The 23,685-nt window shown below is 43.7% G+C and overlaps 1 protein-coding gene across 1 annotated transcript in view; it reads left to right on the top strand.

Moving 5' to 3' along the window:
* Positions 1–23,685, top strand: part of PDE3A (phosphodiesterase 3A) — a 233,816-nt gene that overhangs the window by 202,243 nt on the left and 7,888 nt on the right. The window contains 14 exon segments of the mRNA XM_075210812.1: positions 1,337–1,576; positions 1,578–1,598; positions 2,038–2,192; positions 3,829–3,947; positions 6,391–6,601; positions 7,974–8,059; positions 9,686–9,876; positions 10,925–11,062; positions 12,262–12,373; positions 15,268–15,381; positions 18,090–18,289; positions 18,651–18,854; positions 20,430–20,591; positions 21,768–22,017. Coding sequence (XP_075066913.1) covers positions 1,337–1,576; positions 1,578–1,598; positions 2,038–2,192; positions 3,829–3,947; positions 6,391–6,601; positions 7,974–8,059; positions 9,686–9,876; positions 10,925–11,062; positions 12,262–12,373; positions 15,268–15,381; positions 18,090–18,289; positions 18,651–18,854; positions 20,430–20,591; positions 21,768–22,017 — 2,203 coding nt within the window.

The following is a 23,685-nucleotide window of genomic DNA, read 5'->3' as shown; positions in this document are numbered from 1 at the left end:
AATTGGTTACTATCAAAATTGACCCTAATCTGTGTGTGTGTGTTAGGGAATTTAGACTGTAAGCTCCAATGGGCAGGGACTGATGTGAGTGAGTTCTCTGTAGTTAATTAGTAATTAGTGGCGCTATATAAATAAATGATGAGATATATATATATATATAGATGCATTATCTCAGTTAATGTTGTTGAACACAACTACCAGATATTAAATTGTATCAAATCCTGACATTGAAAACGTTCTACATCCCATCCAGATCCTGACAGCTGACATGTTTAATGTTTGTTACATACTGTAATCCTGGGGTTACTGCAGCCCGAATTGTGTCATTATGCCCCCTCCTCCCAGTCTAATACAGCGGGGGACGGGGCAAGAATGTCGTGATTTGCTCGGAATTCAATAGGGAAGTGGGCAGCATGCGGGAGGTTGTACTGCTCTCCTAGGAGTCCTGGAAATTCGGGAGTCTCCAGGACATTCCGGGAGCGTAGGAAACTATGGTTTATTATTGTGTAGAGAGGACAGAGCGTTCTCTATTTTCATCACTGTAACATTGGCGTCACTACCTTGCAGTCTCCTAAGTAACATAACCTGCTTTATAGAGATTGGTGGATTCGTGGATCTGACTGGTGATGTCAGTGTAGAAGAATGTAATGAGCAGATAATCAGTCGCTGACTATGGGTATATATTTTATAATGGATGGGGCGAGGGGGGACTAGTCAGTATATGACCAATCCATAGGGCCCGATCTAGTGTTGGATATTAATCCATCTGTAACGTGTAAGTTCAGTACTATGTTCAAATCTCTGAGGTTATGGTGATGACGGCTGAAAATTTGCACCAGATGTATTAATATTCTGTATTTATATGTGCACTTATCTTATGATACTCGCGGCTCATAATGCCACAAAAATATAAGTGCACGGACGCACCAAGGTCACAAGTTTACATTTAAGTCTCTATCAAGACCAATTTATTTACTTTTATGTTCCAAGTATGGAAATCTCCGTCATTCAGATGGTTTGTTCTTTAGCGCATGAGAATCTCGTGCCCAAGTGATAATTCTTCCTGTGGGAGCTCAACCCGCGGAGGGGAAGACAAGACGTAAATGTCGTCAGACATGAAATATGGAAGAGACTCATTGGTCACTTCTGTGATGTATTCTGGATGTAAATTGTCACAAGGATCATTCTTAGGGCTCGTTAGTAAATATATCGCAGATAAAAGTGCTGTTTAGATGATAGAACAGAACAGGGTGAAGAAATGTTCTCTGTATTTTAACAAATTTCATTTTCTTCCCAGAGTAACGTGAGTCTGATTCTGAGTTTCTTCTCATTTAAGTCGTCAGGTACCAGCATCACTGTAGACATCGCAGTAATGGGGGAAGCCCACGGTCTCATCACGGATTTACTAGCTGACCCTTCCTTACCGCCACACGTCTGCACTTCCTTACGGGCGGTCAGTAATCTCCTGAGTACCCAGCTGAACTTCCAACCCATTCACAAGCCAAGAGTCAACCCCCTGGTCACCTTCAATGAGAACTACGCCTGTTCCGATTCCGAAGAAGGGTCCGAGAAAGGGGACAAGGATGGCCATACCAAAGGTAAACTGCGCAACGCAGCGAAGACTAACTCGTCTCATCACCCAACAACTTCCGCTAAATACAAGAAGATACAGATATCACTGAATGTCATCTATACAGAGTTATGCTGCTGATTTATTGATGATATACGTAATATTTTCATTTGTTTATTGTACAATAATAGCTACATTTTTATTATATGTTATTTTAATCTCCAACTTGAGTCTAGCAGTGTTTGGTGTTCAGCAAATTGAAAACAATTCTTTTATTTATTAGAAAATTGAGTATATTTGGCTGGTGGAATGATCCTTACGTTGCATTAGTCACAGTGAATCTGGACACTTGTGTCTGGTTTCTGCCACAATGAAACAATCTTACTCCAGCCGTCCCGTCCTATAGGATATATAATGTAATAATGGCAGGAAAATGTCTCATTGCGTGTCTTTGTACTTCTCCCCAGCGATTACGGAGGAGTCTTCCATCAGCGCTATTACGTAGAGTCTCTTCGACGTGGACAACGACCACATCTGCCACTGGTTTACCGACTCTAGAACCTGCTCCGGTGAGAAGAGACCGCAGCGGCAGTATTAAACCCACGGACACAACTTCCTCAAGGTAACTGGACAGGGCTCATTGACGTAGCTTCCGTCTCTTTCACCATTTATTTATATCATCAAACTGCTCTTTGACTCATGTTTAATTGTATGATTATAATCAGTATAATTGTAATAAAGGCCTCAGAATGTGGGCAGCCCCCAGGAGCAGCTTGTTTCTCTGTCTCTCTATGCCGGGGCTTGTGGCGGCCTCTCCGTTACCTGATATCTGCCGTTCTTTCACGCCATGACGCCAATAATGTCACATTGACCACGCCCCCAGCTGTCTATAGTGACGGTTATCACACAGCAATAGGAGGGACAGGAAGTAGGAGATTAGGACAATGTAAAAAGAGACAAAAACAATGGTACTTCTGCACCATCATGTAGGCCCATGTTCACATACAGCTCTCCTCCCTCTAATACACAGTAATGTGTGATATGTGATAGTGCTGGGCTCCTCTATACTGTCCTGTCACATATAGACCTGTGTTACATACAGCTCTCCTCCCTCTCTATACTGTCCTGTCACATATAGACCTGTGTTACATACAGCTCTCCTCCCTCTCTATACTGTCCTGTCACATATAGACCTGTGTTACATATAGCTCTCCTCCCTCTCTATACTGTAATGTGTGATATGTGATAGTGCTGGGCACCTCTATACTGTCCTGTCACATATAGACCCGTGTTACATACAGTTCTCCTCCCTCTCTATACTGTCCTGTCACATATAGACCCGTGTTACATACACCTCTCCTCCCTCTCTATACTGTCCTGTCACATATAGACCCGTGTTACATACAGCTCTCCTCCCTCTCTATACTGTCCTGTCACATATAGACCCGTGTTACATACAGCTCTCCTCCCTCTCTATACTGTCCTGTCACATATAGACCCGTGTTACGTACAGCTCTCCTCCCTCTCTATACTGTCCTGTCACATATAGACCCGTGTTACATACAGCTCTCCTCCCTCTCTATACTGTCCTGTCACATATAGACCCGTGTTACATACAGCTCTCCTCCCTCTCTATACTGTCCTGTCACATATAGACCCGTGTTACATACAGCTCTCCTCCCTCTCTATACTGTCCTGTCACATATAGACCCGTGTTACATACAGCTCTCCTCCCTCTCTATACTGTCCTGTCACATATAGACCCGTGTTACATACAGCTCTCCTCCCTCTCTATACTGTCCTGTCACATATAGACCCGTGTTACATACACCTCTCCTCCCTCTCTATACTGTCCTGTCACATATAGACCCGTGTTCCCGTACAGCTCTCCTCCCTCTCTATACTGTCCTGTCACATATAGACCCGTGTTCCCGTACAGCTCTCCTCCCTCTCTATACTGTCCTGTCACATATAGACCCGTGTTCCCGCACAGCTCTCCTCCCTCTCTATACTGTCCTGTCACATATAGACCCGTGTTCCCGTACAGCTCTCCTCCCTCTCTATACTGTCCTGTCACATATAGACCCGTGTTCCTGTACAGTTCTCCTTTCTCTATACGGCATTACAGCTGGATGACCCACGTATGGCACAGTTGGAGGGCAGTGTAGTGTAACGACACATGATCACTGTCTCATAGGGGTTGTGTTACAGTCTTTCTTCAGATGATAACGATCATGTTATCTCCATTGATTTCCCAGCAGCTGCAGCTCCGACACTTGGAATAACAATCTTTTGGGGAACATAAGTAAGAGCCGTTCGTTTTCAACACCGTTTGTTGTATCTAACGTTAATCACCTGGGTTCTAAAAGAAGGCAAGGTAAGCAGAATTATTACCTATTAATATTACTATCGTTATCTGGGGGAATAACTGTCTGATACGGGGATTAGGAAGGTAACAGGGGCCCATCTACCTGAGATTGGCCTCAAACTATAACAGAGTCCTCATCTTACCTGAGATTGGCCTCTATATTGTAATAAAGATATATAATCAGTGTATAATACGATCCATAAAACTTACATGTACAATAAGTTTTCTATAATCAATATGAAGAAAAACAAAAATTCTGGTAATACTAAAATTCCATCTGTTCCCGACACATCAAACTGTTTCTGTAACGTAGGCGAAGAAATATTCCACTAATTCTACAGGGGTTACACCTCAATAACAGATAAATGTAACACATAGCGCAGCCTGAGTGGTCCTACACCTTACATATTATGTAACTCTACATACATGTAAAGTGCCTGACACGGTCCATTTCTTACTGCTTGGTTTGTAATGGAAATAATTCTCTAGCAATGCTGAGTAGCCAAGTTCCAGTGTGTGTACGCCCTGGGGTGATATTAATGACGTACATAGAGGTCTCTGTCCGGTACTGATTCAGCCAATAGTGTCAGCATGATGTATATTGTAATATAATGATGGGGAGCAGCGCAGTGCGGTCTCTGACCTACATACCGTGATATTAAGCCCATCCGAAGCCTCTGTGGTACAATCCATCTCATTCCTATCTGGGCACTGGGTACGTTCCTGGCAGGATCATCCAATTTGTTTGGTTCTCTATTTTTACATTAAAATAATGAATAAAATTAGGCGTATTTCTTATAATACACAACAGGGAAGAAGAATGTATTTGTGGATGACTGTGGTGTTCAAATCTGGAATTTTTAGCAAAATATGATGTTATTTGTTACTAAATGTGTTTTGGTTTAAATGGATCTAATTGCGCAATTCTATGTCTGTATTCTGACACCTCTGCCTGACTCGTGCTGATATAGTTTTATTAAGAGACAATAATTATTTCAGTCCTGTCGCGGCGTAATACCACAAAATGAACTCAATGGAAACAGCCGGGACAAGAGTTACCCCCATTACATTACAGACCTTGTGATTACTATAATTAAATGTCTAATACAATACGACAGTAAGGAGGGGGGCTCCTACTGAGATCAGACCCCAGAACTGAAATCTCCGCCCATCACCCCCTGGTGACGTCAGAGGCGTTGGGGGTCAGTGGGTGGATCTAACAGATGAGTGATGTCATCACGTTCTCCCTATCGGCTGCTGCCCTTCGCTCAGGTGAGGTCAACTCCCAAAATAGATCCCACCTATATATTATAAAGTCCCAAGAGGATACAAGGTCGCCCCCTAGTGGCTGGAAATAATAGATTTTGGGGATCATTTCGTGGTGGAGGCCTTTTATCCCCTTAAAAATTACAGGAAAATCTTTTTCCTACAGCAGAATATAAAGGAAGTAATGCAGTAGACAGTCACTAATCCATTGAATTAATTGATCTAATTTTCCTGTGATGATAAAGGATGAAGTACGATCAGTTGGAAGTCAATCCACAGACAAAAGCGTCTACATAGTCATCATCATCACCGCGTGTACTTGTGCCCGTCCTCCAGCCCCCGTAAGAGTTTTGCCTCCTGACATTTGCCCGTCTGCTTTTAATTGAGTCGTAATTCCGTGAACACATTCACAGTAGGAAAATTAATATCTTTAAAAACCTGATGTACATTCAGCACAAAATAATCCAGCTATGCAAAGGATTCTTTACTGTAAGAGCAGTAAAGCTGTGGAATGCTCTCCCACAAGATCTGGTATTGGTAGACGCTACATACATGTAACAGACCATTGGACTGCGCATGGCCACAATATAGTATACGGATCCAGGGAACGGTCGGATTTGCCAGTACAGTAGATTTACCCCGCTATTGGGTATTTTTTAGGATAAAAGGTTGAACTTGATGTACATATGTAGTTATATGTAACAGTATGTTGGGGCCACAGCTTGGGGCCCTTGGAAATATACTGGTTTTGGGCCGCTTTGCCCCTCTGTTTGTAAAAAAAACCCACAAACATAAACGGTTTAGAGCAGGCCTGTCCAACCTGCGGCCCTCCAGATGTTGTGAAACTACGAGTCCCAGCATTCCCTTCCAGCTATCAACAGGTTGTCTACTGGCAAAGCATGCTGGGGCTTGTAGTTTAAAAACACCTGGAGGGCCGCAGGTTGGACAGGCCTGGTTTAGAGTAACCTTGGGCCCTAAAGGAGCCTAGTTTGCCTAATGTATAATCCGTCTCTGGGTCCCCGGGAATGAGGGAACGTGGAGCAGATTCCATGGGATCAGTAATAATCCTCTTAGGGATTCTCTGAGCTGAATGTCTGTTTGATTATAATGTTACATATTATGTTTATTTATAATGTATATACTTATATATAGGACATAATAATCCCTGTCCCTCTCCCTTCCTCAGGTATTCCACCCAGCATTTCTCCGCTTACCTCCCCGTGTAATACTCCCATCCACGGGACCCCAGTCCCCAGCCCCACCATCAAGTCCCTCCCGGTTCAGTTCACAGACTCTACAGAGGGGAGCCGGCTGAACCCCCACAAAGCCTTAACGTGTACGAAGAGTGCGCCTGAAATCTCCGACCCCCTCCACGTAGCCCCCATCGTCTGTATCAGGTAACTGGCTGTAGGGCGATGGATTGTGTGACCCTCACAGTATAATCGGGTGTCAGTAATACCACCTGTTAATGCTCTGTACAGTGATCCAGGGGCAAACGCAGGATTTGTAGACGGGGATTTCCACACCATGCCGCCAGTGGGCGTGACCAGCATGCATGGGGGCGTGGCTATAATATTAGACAGTGCTTGACTGCTCTCCAACTCTTCCTATCCCCATAATATACATGGGCAATGCTGCATGCACTACTGTTAGGTGCAGCTCTCCCTGTTCAATCAGAGCCGTGTGAAGCGGGGGCAGGGTCCAGCCACCTCAATTATACAGTGCCCCAGGCTTGGAGGGGGGGTTTTCCAGGCAGTAGGAACCCCCCCCCCTCGGTTTGCATATGTGATCCTATAGTTCTATGGAAGCCTGGACCCGCTCATAGAGAAAGTCACAGCCGATACTGAATGATGTTCTAAAGGGCCACCGAGCCCATGGGAAGGGGTGTGGTCCTGCTTGAAAGGGGTGTGGTTTTGGTGGATAGGGCGTGGTTTGGGAGCAGTAAGGACATTGTACAGATTTTCCAGTACTACATACAGACATATTACAGACATTAGTAGTTTTACTGAATTACCCGGAGTTTTATGTTGATCAGGATGTCCCTGTTTTTATAGGACAGTGTCCAACAGCCATTTACAAACAATATAATACCATTGTACTGGTGACTGCGTAGAAAAGGTGCTGTAACCAATAGCAACCAGAGTGACTGTTACCTTTATTTCCCACAGTGCACCAGTCACTGACAGAATCTGATTGGTTGCCTCATGTTTTGAACAGTTACCGGTTGGACGGTTACCATGAATCCCCCCCCCCAGTATAAGAGTGAGGGGGGTTAGAGAGCCGCTCGGTGCAGTATGACCAACGTTTTTATCTCAGACCCTCTTACAGAAAGTCTTCATTGGACGCTGCTGTAAATTGAAGTGATGTCCCTTTAAGATCCCAGTGCAAAGGTCAATTTAGTGATCCCCGAATCCCCACAATAGGCAACTGTGTCCAAAAATAAGATAGAAAAACACAAATGATGGCGGTTTCTCACAGTTTGGAGTCGGTGGAAATCATTAAGGGGGATTTCTTTATCATAGGATCACTTAGATGTAGCATCCCCCGTTTATAATGAGGGGTCCCCTGTGCTCATAGGACCCCGGGGACTGAGCTATGAGCTCTTATGTGGTCTCACTAGCCCAGGGGCCCCTCCTGGAGTACATGAGGTCAATGCGCCCTGGTCCTGGATAGATATATATATATATATATATATATGTATGATGTGTGTGGTGGGAGAGGCGGCTTCAGGCAGCTGTTATCACAGTAACGGTCCATCCTGTATTACAGCTGCGGGAGACCGTACAGCCAGAGTAATCCACCGGACAGGACGCCGGACACAAATGACGACGTAACGCACTCCCAGGACAGAGCAGGTATTGGTTGTATACCGGTGTGTGTATATTGTGTGTATTGTGTGCTATCAGTGTGTATTGTGTGTTATCAGTGTATATTGTGTGTTATCAGTGTGTATTTTCTCTTGTGGTGTTTGTATTATCTATACATATATCTGGGTGTGTGATTAAGGTTCAGCCTGCGTTAGGCTAATATACTTGTAGCGCCCCCCGCTGTCCACACCAGGCTAATACACAGTAGGTAAAAATTAAATCATGCTTAATTGAAAATCCAGGGATCACAGAATATTTGTCACTCATTTAATTTCCATTGTAATCAGAACCGTATAGTAGAATAGAGGCGTGAACGGGCGCTACTGAGGGTGACGATGGAGGGGGGTGTCATCCTTTTCTCTCTTACTCAGGTGACTGCCCAAGGAAAACTAATGGGGGTAACTGTATCAAACTGCGGGTTTGAAAAGTGGAGATGTTGCCTATAGCAACCAATCAGATTCTAGTTATTATTTATTTAGTACATTCTACAAAATGACAGCTAGAATCTGATTGGTTGCTATAGGAAACATCTACACTTTTCAAACCCGCAGTTTGCTACATTTACCCCCATTGTCTTCAGCCTTTACCCTCAGAATACGTCAAGATTAAGAAATTACTACATTTTTCTTTTATGTTTTCTTTTTTACTTTGAAGAACAACTTTTCTTGTATTTGAAAATGAATTTCAGTTTATACCTCTCCCTGTCACAGTTTTTCTCCCCCCAAAAGCCTTATCATCATCATCATCATCATCATTAGCAGCAGCTATTTATATAGCGCCACTAATTCCGCAGCGCTGTACAGAGAACTCACTCACATCAGTCCCTGCCCCATTGGAGCTTACAGTCTAAATTCCCCTAACATACACACACACACACAGAGACTAGGGTCAATTTCATAGCACTAATTAACCTACTAGTATGTTTTTGGAGTTATGCTGTAGCCTAGTCAGCCTGTTGGATAATCAGGCCGTTATTCGTATGTGTGTATCTCTCGTGTATAATCAGTGAATGTATTATGTGCTGTTGGTGTTATCAGTGCAGGGAATTGACTTGGCTGTAAATGTCAGTCATTTGTATGAATTTAGAAATAAGTTAGAGTTACATGTGGATAAATGATTTATTTTGAAGTGTCTTTCAAGCTTTCGGCCATTTGTAGTCCATCTGGATGTAGTATTAGTGAGCAGACATTGGGCCTGATTCATTAAGGAAAGTTAAGCAAAAGTAAGTAAGGCAAAACCATGTTGCATTGGAGGGGGAGGTAAATTTAAAATGTAGGGACAGATTTATAGTTGGGGTAGGACATGTCCTAGATCAACTTTTAATTTCAGTGTACAAATAAATCTATCAGGTATTTGTGAGCTAGATGAAGAAACAGCCAGTATTTAACTTATGTGCAAAATAATAAACTAATTTGCACCCCTTGTATTGTAACATGGTTTTGTCCAGAAAACTTGAGTAATAAAACGTACTCAATTTTTTGCTTAACTTTCCTCAATGAATCAGGCCCATTGGGCTAACGTTGGCCCCTCGCCGTATTATTCCCGATTTGCTGTATTTCTCTGTATGGTCCGGGAGGATTCTTGCCGATCTCACATTCTGTGGTTGTGTTTCAGTTGTAGACGACCCAGCTCACCCCACGTCAGACTATGACAGTATGCACGAGACTAATAACAGCGACAGCAGCGACATTGTACAGAACGATGACGACGCAGAGGGCGAAACGACGCAGTCCAGGAAAGGATCCGTGTGCAGGACGTACCGACCGGACAATATAGATCTACACACGATAATAACAACTACAGAGGTCAGTAATGTGATATAAGAGGTATAATAATGATATAATATAAATGTCAGCTGTACTAGGCTGTAGATATCTGATCTTCATATTGTACTTAGGAACAGACGCGTATAAATAACTGTACTTACATGTATGTGTTATGTATCTCAATATGCGTCCTGCTCAAAAACAGTAGTATGTGCTGCACACGTATGTCAGGTGTACAAGCGTGTTTACTAATGTCCCACAATAGCGCAGAGACCCCATAGAGACAGTGTTAGTCTTAGTTGTGGATGTTAAAGTCACGTTACCTATTTGTACACAATATAATAATGTAATGAGAGAATAGTGTCTGGATAGTTATTAACGAATGTGAAAGTCCTATTTTCCATATAAAATGTAATTAACTACAAATTCCCCCACATCTGTCCTTTCTTCCTGCCACAGTCCAGCGGTAAATGTTAATTAGCTAATACCAATAGACGCTGTGCTAATGATTTACGTCCTGTCAGCTGGAGCAACCAGCCAATCAGAAGAGTCTTGATAGCGCTGCAGATCGTTGCACCCAGCCTCCAGCACCCACAAGTTACTCCTAAGAAGGGTGTCTGCGGATGCAGTTACATGAACGTGCACTGACTGCTCAGCCTGCGATTGCCCGCTCCCCTCCTCTCCAGGTCTAGACGTGGACATATCTGCGTGTGCACATTGCGGAGAGGAATATCTTATGCAAAGATTGGCGCAAACACATTTCTAAATAAGCCCCAGAGTGAGGGTCATTTACTAACATTGCAGAAAGGTGAAAATCTCCCCTAAAACCCAATTGACCAATCAGCAATTGCTTTTATTTTTCTGGTACCTCTTAGACAATGAAAGCTCATCTCTGATTGGTTGCTGTAGTGCAGATTTTCACCTTTCAGCACTGTTAGTAACACTCAGGAGCTGTAAATTAATTATTACTTATTATTAATTAAACCTGCTCATTAATAACTACCAAAACTGTGACCAAATATCCTGACTGGTGATAATGCCCCGTGTACATAACTCAGCTAATTGTTCCTCTTATTCTCACATTCAGGAGAAACCTATTCTGGCTCCGGAGCCGCTAGTTATGGACAATCTAGAAAATCTCATGGGAGAGATTAACAACTGGAACTTTCCCATATTTGACGTGGTAGAGAAAACGGGGCATTCATGTGGCAGAATCCTTAGCCAGGTGAGTAGAGATAGCGGGATCAGTCAGGGATCTGATGGGGACAGAATGAGAAGGATCTGATGGGGACAGAGATAGTGGGATCAGTCAGGGATCTGATGGGGACAGAATGAGAAGGATCTGATGGGGACAGAGATAGTGGGATCAGTCAGGGATCTGATGGGGACAGAGATAGAGGGATCAGTCAGGGATCTGATGGGGACAGAATGAGAAGGATCTGATGGGGACAGAGATAGTGGGATCAGTCAGGGATCTGATGGGGACAGAGATAGTGGGATCAGTCAGGGATCTGATGGGGACAGAGATAGTGGGATCAGTCAGGGATCTGATGGGGACAGAGATAGTGGGATCAGTCAGGGATCTGATGGGGACAGAGATAGAGGGATCTGATGGGGACAGAGATAGAGGGATCTGATGGGGACAGAGATAGAGGGATCTGATGGGGGCAGAGATAGAAGGATCCGTCAAGGATCTCATGGGGACAGAGATAGAGGGATCTGATGGGGACAGAGATAGAGGGATCAGTCAAGGATCTGATGGGGACAGAGATAGAGGGATCTGATGGGGACAGAGATAGCAGGATCTGATGGGGACAGAGATAGTGGGATCAGTCAGGGATCTGATGGGGACAGAGATAGAGGGATCTGATGGGGACAGAGATAGAGGGATCTGATGGGGACAGAGATAGTGGGATCAGTCAGGGATCTGATGGGGACAGAGATAGCAGGATCTGATGGGGACAGAGATAGAGGGATCTGATGGGGACACAGATAGTGGGATCAGTCAGGGATCTGATGGGGACAGAGATAGCAGGATCTGATGGGGACAGAGATAGAGGGATCTGATGGGGACACAGATAGTGGGATCAGTCAGGGATCTGATGGAGACAGAGATAGTGGGATCAGTCAGGGATCTGATGGGGACACAGATAGTGGGATCAGTCAGGGATCTGATGGGGACACAGATAGTGGGATCAGTCAGGGATCTGATGAGGACACAGTAGTGGGATCAGTCAGGGATGTGATCGTGGATGTAGTTATCTGCCACAATCATTGCATGCAGCCCCCCCTCCCCTCCCCTCCCACAGTAATAAAACTAAAACACAGTCAGTTTTCCTGGGCAAATATTAGGTTGATTACAGATATTATGTGAATGTAGATTATCTGCACTTCTTGTACTTACAGGTTGTTTCTTGTTTGTAGATGTCATATCGACTGTTCGATGACATGAATCTTCTGGAGACGTTTAAAATTCCATTAAAGGAATTCATGAACTATTTCCATGCATTGGAGAATGGTTACAGAGACATTCCCTGTAAGTGCCTTATCTAGACCCCTTAATGTGTCCAGCAGGCGGGAGTACATATGTGTGTGTGACCCGTGTATAGTTCCATGTTATCATTCCACATCCATGACACATGCAGATTGCATGCACACAGCACCTGACCAGATATTGTACGTGACATATTGGTGTATATCCTACTCTCCCGGAACATCCAGGAGACTCCCGAATCCTGGGACCTCCGTGAGAGCATTGCCCCTGATCCTACCCTCTTATCTCTGTATATTGCATCGCCCTGGCTGTGATTGCGGCATTGTGTCGCAGAGAGCAGAGCTGTAATGACGCGACCTCCGCTCCCCACAGGTACGGTGTATATACCATGTTACCTGTGTGCAGAGCCGTAACTTAGAATTCTAGCGCCTGGGGCAAGAAAGACAAATGCCGCCCCCCTAGCCCTCAATTTTAGCCAAATGAACCTAAAGTATTCCTAAACTGCGCCCCCCTTCAGCGTTGCGCCCTGGGCGATCCCCCCTGTCACACAGCCCTAGTTACGGCCCTGCATGTGTGCACGTGGACCATATATATACTCTATAGTATGATATTGTGAGAGTCTGAGCAGCATAGACACCTACTTCTATATGCGGCTGTCCCGACGTTAATGCTGGGACAGCACAGAGGTAGGAAGCCGTCCTCCCCACGTGTGAAAGGAGATATTCTGTAAATCTTCCAGTTCCCATTAATGGCACTAAGTATCCAGCGCTGGGAGACACAATGTCACATCCTCTGAATTATAACATTAATATGTACAATGTAGGACAGTGGTATCTGGTGAACGCATCTATCCCCAGAGGAAGAGATGGAATAAGTCTATTTATAAACCTTTTATTTTTCCACTCGGCTGGGGAATCAGGACGGTTTCTTGCACAAATAACTGACAAACTAGCGGCCCGTGGACAGTATCTGGCGCTCGTTCTGCGCTTATCCTGGGACGAGGCCGTAACCTTGTATGATCTTCAGTCCGGTGTTTGTGCATTAAATGTCCGAGGAGGTAAATCCCGGAGATTCCTACTGCACATAGACAGTACCCCGTAATTACACTCATGTTACCTGATACAGGTGACAGGTAATAAGCACATTATATTATTCTCACATTACTATGCTGACGTAGAATAAAACAGACAATACACTTATTTGGGAGATTTCTTTATGGTACAAGTATATTCTATATTACGTAACTTCAGCCAGAGCCCCGCGGGTCCCTCACAAGACAAGCTGTGGCCCCTTCCACCGCCTGGTGTTTTTGTTAACTTCACACATTTGCATTTTGTCTGCAAATAAACACAAGAATTGAGGAGACTCAGAGGGGAGTATTCAATTGTTAGCGGTAACGCTGATAAACGAGCGCTCAAAAAATCTTACCGTTAATACGGTATTTACTCGCGGAATTTCAGCTCGCAGCCCCCTGAGCGGCGAGCTGAGATTTCCCGAGTAAACTACCGTATTAACGCTTTTCGCGCGCAATATTACCGTATAAACGGTAATATTTTTAGAGTGCTCGTTTATCAGCGTTACCGCTAACAATTGAATACGCCCCAGAGAGTGTTACTGTGCGACATTGTGTCCTAACTCCACGTAAATATGCAGCGCAACCCCCCCACGCCGCACCCGCCCTGATATGTGTGAGAAATGATGCAATTATTGTTATTAATTATGTGATTATAAAAAAAATTCATAAAGCCATCAGTCATTTATGTTTAGAACAAGTCATGAGACTAAGAGGACATCAGGACCATCCTTGTTTCATATCACAGTTCTATATTCTAAGTTTTATATTATGTTCATTTACATGCAAATTTTAATGTATTTTCCTTTATAAAGTGCATCTAAATGTCACAAAAGCATCAAAATAGAACTAATGGCTGATGTTGCGGAGAACGTGCAAAATCAGCTTGTTTTATGGTCACTAAACCCAGCATTTCCCTTAGATGCACAGTCCCCTCCCTTAAATGCACAGTCTCCGCCCCTAAATGCACAGTCTCTACCCCTAAATGCACAGTCCCCTCCCTTAAATGCACAGTCTCCGCCCCTAAATGCACAGTCTCTACCCCTAAATGCACAGTCTCCGCCCCTAAATACACAGTCTCCACCCCTAAATGCACAGTCCCCTCCCTTAAATGCACAGTCTCCGCCCCTAAATACACAGTCTCCACCCCTAAATGCACAGTCTCCTTCCTTAAATGCAGTATCCGCCCCTAAATGCACAGACCTTTAATCCTAAATGCACAGTCTCCGCCCCTTATCAGTCATTAGAATATCCTGTGTCATTAAACTAGTCTCTTAATGATATTTGGTTGTTGAATTGAGCTCCTTAATGAGGCTGAACCACAGTTATCAACTATTGCCCCAATCTGCTCATTTTCACCGACCAAAAGAACGACAAGTGGCAGCATCATGTCTTCTAGAGGATGATTCAGTGACTGCTGGGACCTGTAGTGCCAACAAACAAAAATTACAGTGAAAAAACAAAACACAAACACGTGAAAAAAATCTTTTATGCAAATGTCCTCCAGCCCCAAACTCTCTGTTACCGTTACTTATCACTGAAATCCATAGTGATCCTTGCGGAGCCAGGAGGCTGTCACTGATTGGTTAGTAGAGGCTAGAGCACGCGCTGACGAGGTGGGGCTGGTATCACATTATGACGGTGGCCCCTGATATGTTTATATTAATTTGTACGTATCACAGATATTTGTGGCTCAGGATAAACACGTAGATGCGCTTTTTATGCCTCACACTTTACATCCTCTGTAATTAGCCTCAGAATGTTCTCTACAATGGAAGTCGCTGAGGTGCAGTTGATGTGAGTGGCCACTAGATGGCAGGCTTACTCTGCAGGAATAATACAGTAATTGTGGAATATTTTGTAGATCACAACAGGATCCACGCCACTGATGTGCTGCACGCGGTTTGGTACCTCAGTACGCAGGCCATCCCTGGACTCATGAACACGGTGAATGACCATGGCTCAGCCAGTGACTCAGGTACATGGAGAGATGAGTCAACGGAGTCCTAGAGTTTCCTCTTCTTAAAATGTGACACTGATAAGAAAATGTTGTATATTGTGGGATATTTACTTTCAAACGTAACAAGTAGAACATGACAGGTGTGTATTGTATTGGCGCAGAGGGTGACAACATGGCTGCCGTCTCGTTTTACAAACAGCTTAAATATACAAGACGGCAATGTGCAACTCTGTCTAGAAATATGTTCTGTTATATATACAACAAAATACAAAATAAGTTCTGTTTCTCTGTATATACAACATACAGCGATATACAACATACAGCGCTCCGCATTATTACAGCGATATACAACATACAGCGCTCCGCATTATTACAGCGATATACAACATACAGCGCTCCGCATTATTACAGCGATATACAACATACAGCGCTCCGCATTATTACAGCGATTTACAACACACAGCGCTCCACATTATTACAGCGATATACAACATACAGCGCTCCGCATTATTACAGCGATATACAACATACTGCGCTCCGCGTTATTACAGCGATATACAACATACAGCGCTCCGCATTATTACAGCGATATACAACATACAGCGCTCCGCGTTATTACAGCGATTTACAACACACAGCGCTCCGCATTATTACAGCGATATATGATATACTGCGCTCCGCATTATTACAGCTATATATGATATACTGCGCTCCGCGTTATTACAGCGATATATGATATACAGCGCTCCGCATTATTACAGTGATATATGATATACTGTGCTCCGCGTTATTACAGCGATATATGATATACTGCGCTCCGCGTTATTACAGTGATATATGATATACTGCGCTCCGCGTTATTACAGCGATATATGATATACTGCGCTCCGCGTTATTACAGTGATATATGATATACTGCGCTCCGCATTATTACAGCGATATATGATATACTGTGCTTCACGTTATTACAGCGATATATGATATCCTGCGCTCCGCATTATTACACCGATATATGATATACTGCGCTCCGCGTTATTACAATGATATATGATATACTGCGCTCCGCGGTATTACAGTGATATATGATATACTGCGCTCCGCGTTATTACAGCGATATATACAACATACAGCGCTCCGCGTTATTACAGTGATATATGATATACTGCGCTCCGCGTTATTACAGCGATATATGATATACTGCGCTTCACGTTATTACAGCGTTATATGACATACAGCGCTCCGCGTTATTACAGCGATATACGATATACAGCGCTCCGCATTATTACAGCGATATATGATATACTGCGCTCCGCATTATTACACCGATATATGATATACTGCGCTCCGCGTTATTACAGTGATATATGATATACTGCGCTCCGCGTTATTACAGCGATATATGATATACTGCGCTCCGCGTTATTACAGCGATATATACAACATACAGCGCTCCGCATTATTACAGCTATATATGATATACTGCGCTCCGCGTTATTACAGCGATATATGATATACTGTGCTTCACGTTATTACAGCGATATATGATATCCTGCGCTCCGCATTATTACACCGATATATGATATACTGCGCTCCGCGTTATTACAGTGATATATGATATACTGCGCTCCGCGTTATTACAGCGTTATATGACATACAGCGCTCCGCATTATTACAGCGATATATGATATACTGCGCTCCGCATTATTACACCGATATATGATATACTGCGCTCCGCGTTATTACAGCGATATATGATATACTACGCTCCGCGTTATTACAGCGATATATACAACATACAGCGCTCCGCATTATTACAGCTATATATGATATACTGCGCTCCGCGTTATTACAGCGATATATGATATACTGCGCTTCACGTTATTACAGCGTTATATGACATACAGCGCTCCGCATTATTACAGCGATATATGATATACTGCGCTCCGCATTATTACACCAATATATGATATACTGCGCTCCGCGTTATTACAGTGATATATGATATACTGCGCTCCGCGTTATTACAGCGATATATACAACATACAGTGCTCCGCATTATTACAGCTATATATGATATACTGCGCTCCGCGTTATTACAGCGATATATGATATACTGCGCTCCGCGTTATTACAGTGATATATGATATACTGCGTTCCGCGTTATTACAGCGATATATGATATACAGCGCTTCACGTTATCACAGCGATATACGACATACAGCGCTCCGCGTTATTACAGCGATATACGACATACAGCGCTCCGCATTATTACAGCGATATATGATATACTGCGCTCCGCATTATTACACCAATATATGATATACTGCGCTCCGCGTTATTACAGTAATATATGATATACTGCGCTCCGCGTTATTACAGCGATATATACAACATACAGTGCTCCGCATTATTACAGCTATATATGATATACTGCGCTCCGCGTTATTACAGCGATATATGATATACTGCGTTCCGCGTTATTACAGCGATATATGATATACAGCGCTTCACGTTATTACAGCGATATACGACATACAGCGCTCCGCGTTATTACAGCGATATACGACATACAGCGCTCTGCAACGTACAGAATAAACAATGTGTAAGTAAAAATAGAGTGAACCATTTACCAGTTATTACAGAATAATTATGAAGTGCACAGTTCTCTTCTGCAATGTTGGGGTCAGATCCGTAATTCGGAGGTCCCCGTCTTTCTGTCTCCCCAGACTCCGATAGCGGAATCACACACGGACACATGGGTTATGTATTTTCCAAGACGTACAGCACCTCAGAGGACAAGTACGGATGTTTATCGGGTAATATCCCATCTTTAGAGCTGATGGCTCTGTACGTAGCCGCTGCCATGCACGATTACGACCATCCGGGAAGAACTAACGCGTTTCTGGTGGCGACAAGTGCGCCTCAGGTAACACATTTCTGTTCCAAATATTGTTAGTGTATAACAAAGGGCACAAAGGGCGATAATGAGAGAGAGAGAAGGATATGGGAGGAGCAAGAATTATATACAGTAGGATGTCGGAGGGTCTACTGTGAATGGACTAAACATGTGGGAGGGGCTATAATGCAATATCAGAATGTGGGCGGGGCTATAATAAGAGGCAGCAGGATGTGGGAGGGTTAAACATGAGAGATTAGAATGTGGGAAGGGCTATAATGAGAGATCAGAGTGTGGGCGTGGCTATAATCAGAGCAGAATGTGGGAGGGGCTATATCGAGAGATCTGCATGTGGGAGGGGCTATAAATAACATAACTCGTCTTTTTCTAGGCAGTGCTGTACAATGACCGCTCGGTCCTGGAGAACCATCACGCTGCCGCCGCCTGGAATCTTCTGCTTTCAAGGCCGGAATACAATTTCTTAGTCAACTTAGATCACATGGAGTTCAAAAGGTTCCGCTTCCTGGTGATCGAGGCCATTCTGGCCACTGACCTGAAGAAGCACTTCGATTTCTTGGCAGAATTCAATGCAAAGGTTAATAGTACAAATGTCTAATAATACAAATACCAGTAAGAGTCATTTACACATTGCAGAAACCACGGACCCCAAAGCTTCCTGATCTGTGGATGTGGCCTTATTGTTCCACCAACGCATTTCACAGTCATATGGAAACGCCCCATGAAATCATTCTGCCAGTATTCTCCAGAAACTGTATAACCCACAGCTCCCAACGTATCCCATTTAAGGGTACAGTGGGGTCTGCTCCACTGTCTAGTGGATCAGGACTTATGTCCCAGACACACCAGAACCAGGTGCGTGCGGCCTTGAAGGGGTGTTTGTAAGGGTGGGCCTGGGGCGGGCCAGCGCTGGAACATGACCCTGGTGAGACGGGGGAGTATGGTATAAAGTCCAGCCCTCTACCACTTTATAACCCTCTGATCCCATAGTGATGAGGGTGAGGAGACATCTCCCACCCTGCGTGCCTGAAGTATACACATATATCCGGAATGTGCGAAGTGCGTCCTTATATAGGTATCGGAACCAGCCCCAATATAAGGACCTCATTCTCTCGTGAAGCTGGGAATCATCATCATCTCTTCATATAGCAACACTAATTCCGCAGGGTGGAACGCACCTGTAAATGCGGAATCTCCACCCCTTTATCTTATTTAAATATTAATGTCCAACAAAATGTCCTTTCTGGACCTCAGTCCGCCCACCTGCTCCCATCAGCCAGTGCGAACCCTTCGCAGATGCCGCCATCTTGGTCCACTAATTGTGCGCCCTGCCTGTTAGACCCAGATGCTGTCGCACAGCGGTCAGCGCATGACGTCGCTAACACCCATCTGTGCTGCGGTTTGTAAATGACTCTTCTGTGAACTCGTGAAGACTTAGGAGCCGTAAAATCATAAAGACGATGAGGTTTATTAGGGTTGCGCCGTATAATTACGGAGAAATGTTATAATTTATCATTTCTAGATGCCAGAATGATTATCAACCACTCAGGGACAGGTAAATGACAAGGTATAAAGATGGGGGGACGTTTGCAGGATGATTTTATGTATTTCACTGAAGTTGTGCAGTAATCTCGGAGCTCTGTAATCTGTGCGCACCTCTGTTACCCCGACAACCAGCGCCACGGGATGGGGTCACCATAACCCCGCCCCCTAATTCCTAATCGCTCATACAGGAGCTAACTGCTGGGATGGCCGATCACCGGGTACAAAGTATGGGGGAGGCTTCACCATGGTGCTGGTTGTCAGGGACAGCTGCGCTAGAGGCGGAGTCACCTGTACAGGTCAGAAAGGATTGACGCAGACGAAGTGTTAGTGTTCCTGCACACTGTGGTGTTTTCAAATGATGTTTAGTTTGTGAAATGTTCCTTTCTGCTAAAGGTCTGTGGCAATAATTTCATTTTTGGGCATGAGATTCCTTCTAAAAGAATACAAACGTTTTGGAATATGAATAGTTTTACAGAACATTTATGTAAATAATTATTTTATGGCCCTGACGGTCTTTAAGCCTCGTTCCTGTGGACACTAGTTCAGTAACTGTAACTTCCACCGTGATATCACTGGCGCTCTATAACTCACGTTCTCTCTCTATAAGGTGAATGAAGAAGTTGGTCCCGGAATCGATTGGTCGAATGAGAATGATCGATTGTTGGTCTGTCAGATGTGCATTAAGCTGGCAGACATCAACGGGCCGGCCAAAAGTAAAGAATTGCATTTAAAGTGGACGGAAGGGATCGTCAACGAGTTCTATGAACAGGTAAAGGCCCATTTAGACAGATATAGTCTACGTTATCCCAAATGTTGCTGTAGTTATCCCAAGCTGAGTTCTCCGGCCATCCCAGATAGTTGTCTGTGGATACTGTTAGTGTGAGGAATTGTTCCTGGATGTGAGATGGATTAAATCTCCAGGAAATGCAGAATTTAAATATTATTCTATAAATAAACCCTCTGTAAATGCCCCACTAACAGTCTCCCCTGTAAAGCTGACTGTCTCCATTGCCCAGCCAGAAGGGGGCAGCAGAGAGAGAGAGAGACATCTGATCACATCCTGCAGCGGTAGATTGCAAGTTGTAGACTTTACTCACAGTATCGTGGCTAATATAAGACTGCAGGAGACAAGGCCGCAGCACTGATACCCCACTGCCTTACCCCCAGCCTTCCACCTACACTATTTATCCCGAACAGGGGGCTATGAGTGTGGTTCTCATTGGTAAATCCTCATTCTGTAGGGACAGGGGGCATTTACATGAAATGTTTCACTAGTCCATCAAGGTAAAAGGAAATCTTTTGGGGTAATTGCTCGGTGCCGCCTTTGTTATCTCACATAACTGAGGATCTGACCGGGTCTTCTGTTAGTTTCCGGATGATTATTTTCCTACATTTCGGAATTCTGGTGTATCAGGAATAAAGGCTGATTTCACCCAAACTAAAAAGGATATTTTGTGTGGAATTAAGTAAACAAAAGTCAAATGCTAAATGTTACCTGCGCTCCATCCTTCCTGTGATCTGATCTGTCCTCTGATGTGTCCTTACGTTCTATTCATTATACCCCCTGTCCTGCTCAGATGGACCTTGTTTGTGGTTGTCAGAGCCCCAGTCTCAGGAAGGGGAGGGGCTTTGACAACTACGAACAAAGACGACGGAGCAGGAGAAAGATTCTGTTAGATGCATCGGGAGACCCGGCCAATCACAGGGGGACGGAATCATTAGGATTTTATTTTATCTCACTTAAAGCTACATTTTTAGTTAGGATGTATAAGTCTTCACCAGGATTTGTAGGAAATGGTTATTATAGCATTTTACTTGGGACCCAAGCGAAGTATTAGGTGACTTCTGGATCTTAAGCAAATTGTGTCACATACATGTCCCTATTTTTTGTTATAACGCAACATAAAGGTTGCAGGGCTGACGCCACATGTTTGACTGTCTCCAGGGGGATGAAGAATCCAGTCTCGGCCTCCCAATAAGCCCATTTATGGATCGATCTGCCCCTCAATTAGCAAAACTTCAAGAATCTTTTATAACTCACATTGTGGGACCGCTTTGTAATTCCTACGACTCAGCGGGACTGTTACCCGGGAACTGGATCGACGACGGCGAAGATTCCGGTGATACCGACGAACAGGACGAAGACACTGACACAACAGAGGAGGACAACTCCGAACCCTCAGAAATCTTAACAAGTATGTCCTCTCAGATCTTCTGTTGTTTCAAAGATGCCTTTTGGGGGATATATTCAGGGAAGGGTAAGAAAACAACATTACTTTAACCATTACTTATTGTAACCTTATTTCACATCCTACAGCAGAACTTGCATAAAATCAGATATTTTGGGAAAAGTATCTCTTCCATTTCCAAATTCATATATTCCCGGCCCCTGTTATGTGGGAAATCCAGAGATCTGAACCTTAGAAATCACTTAACTGATTCTACAACTACAATTAGTATAATTAAAGAACTTTTTAAAAAAAAAAAAAAAAAAAGCTAGGTAAAGTCTTATATGGCAGAATATACTTATTGGCTTAATAAAAGTATTTAATTAATAGACAATGACATAATACAAATATAGTCTCATATAAATTAATGAATAAAACAGAGATGGGTCCTTACAAATCTAAATCATGGAGCACAGGGGTACGTAAACACACCCTGATTGTGCCAAATTAGGAATTGCAAGTCCCACTTCAATAAATGACGTTATATTACACTAGGTATCCAATGTCTTGACGTATATCCAACCTTAATTCTGTGACACATCTCTCGGATCAGGTGGAGTATCACACGTGTGATGGAATAAGATTAAAAGTCGGTACCTGTTATGCTGTAATTGGCCAACTTACGGACTTACGGACACGGTCCGTCCTCCGTATATTCTGGTATCAGCTCCCTTTACATTGTTTAATATCTCGTACTGGGGGATTATATCAGGGACTCACATCCCCTCCTCAGTTGGATTATTCAACATTAAACTGACGCATTTCACCTTAGCTATAAGATTTTTGAAAAGGTACCATCTGCTGATTAGCCTGTGGCTCGCCAGGTGTTGTGGAACTACAAGTTCCAGAATACCCTGCCACCTATAGACTTCCTATTGGCTGTCAAATCATGCTGGGGCTTGTAGCTTCACAACACCTGGGTGTCCAGGCCCACGCTATTCAATTAATTGATTTATTTGAGATTATATGTGTTTCATGACATTGTATTTTAATAAAAATGCTTTATTAAACCAATTCCATCAATAATTATATTCCGCTGTATATGTTTTTTCTGTTGGTTTTTGAAAACGTTGTTTGATTTTACTTGTACCGTCCGTTGCATTATTTGCAGATCTTTGATATGAGAGAGAAATCCCCTATGTATAGAATATATAATATATTATGTGATGTTTGTGTTATTGCCCCAGTTTCAGGGTAAACCTGCGCTGTATTACCTCATTAATTACTGTCAACGTTCAGCACTGGTTAATTGTCTGGGGGCGGAGGGGCTACAATTGTGAGACAATTAACCTAACATGTTTTTGTCCCAGGACCCCCTGAATGCTGCGGATTCTGTCTCAGACAAAAGTATTTGCTAATTGGGAAAGCTGAGGGAAAATTCTGTTTTTGTTTGTGGGATTATCTATCCCCTGAACAGAACATGATTGCCTCATAGTGAGCTCACGGGGGAGGGGGTCACAGAAGAATAGCGCTCTCCTGAGAATGTCCGAATTACGAAGCTTCAAGTGAACAGAGTGAAATATCTGAAGGGCTGATGTGATCCCAGAAAAGGTTCACAAAGTTTGTTGTTTGCTGTCTCAGTTTGGTCTTTTAATACGGTCGGAGAGGGGCAGGGGACGGAGGGCACCGAGAGGA

The sequence above is a fragment of the Mixophyes fleayi genome, chromosome 4, assembly GCF_038048845.1.
Source record: "Mixophyes fleayi isolate aMixFle1 chromosome 4, aMixFle1.hap1, whole genome shotgun sequence".
In the NCBI taxonomy this organism is placed as follows: domain Eukaryota; kingdom Metazoa; phylum Chordata; class Amphibia; order Anura; family Limnodynastidae; genus Mixophyes; species Mixophyes fleayi.
This window is presented reverse-complemented; position numbering and strand designations above follow the sequence as displayed.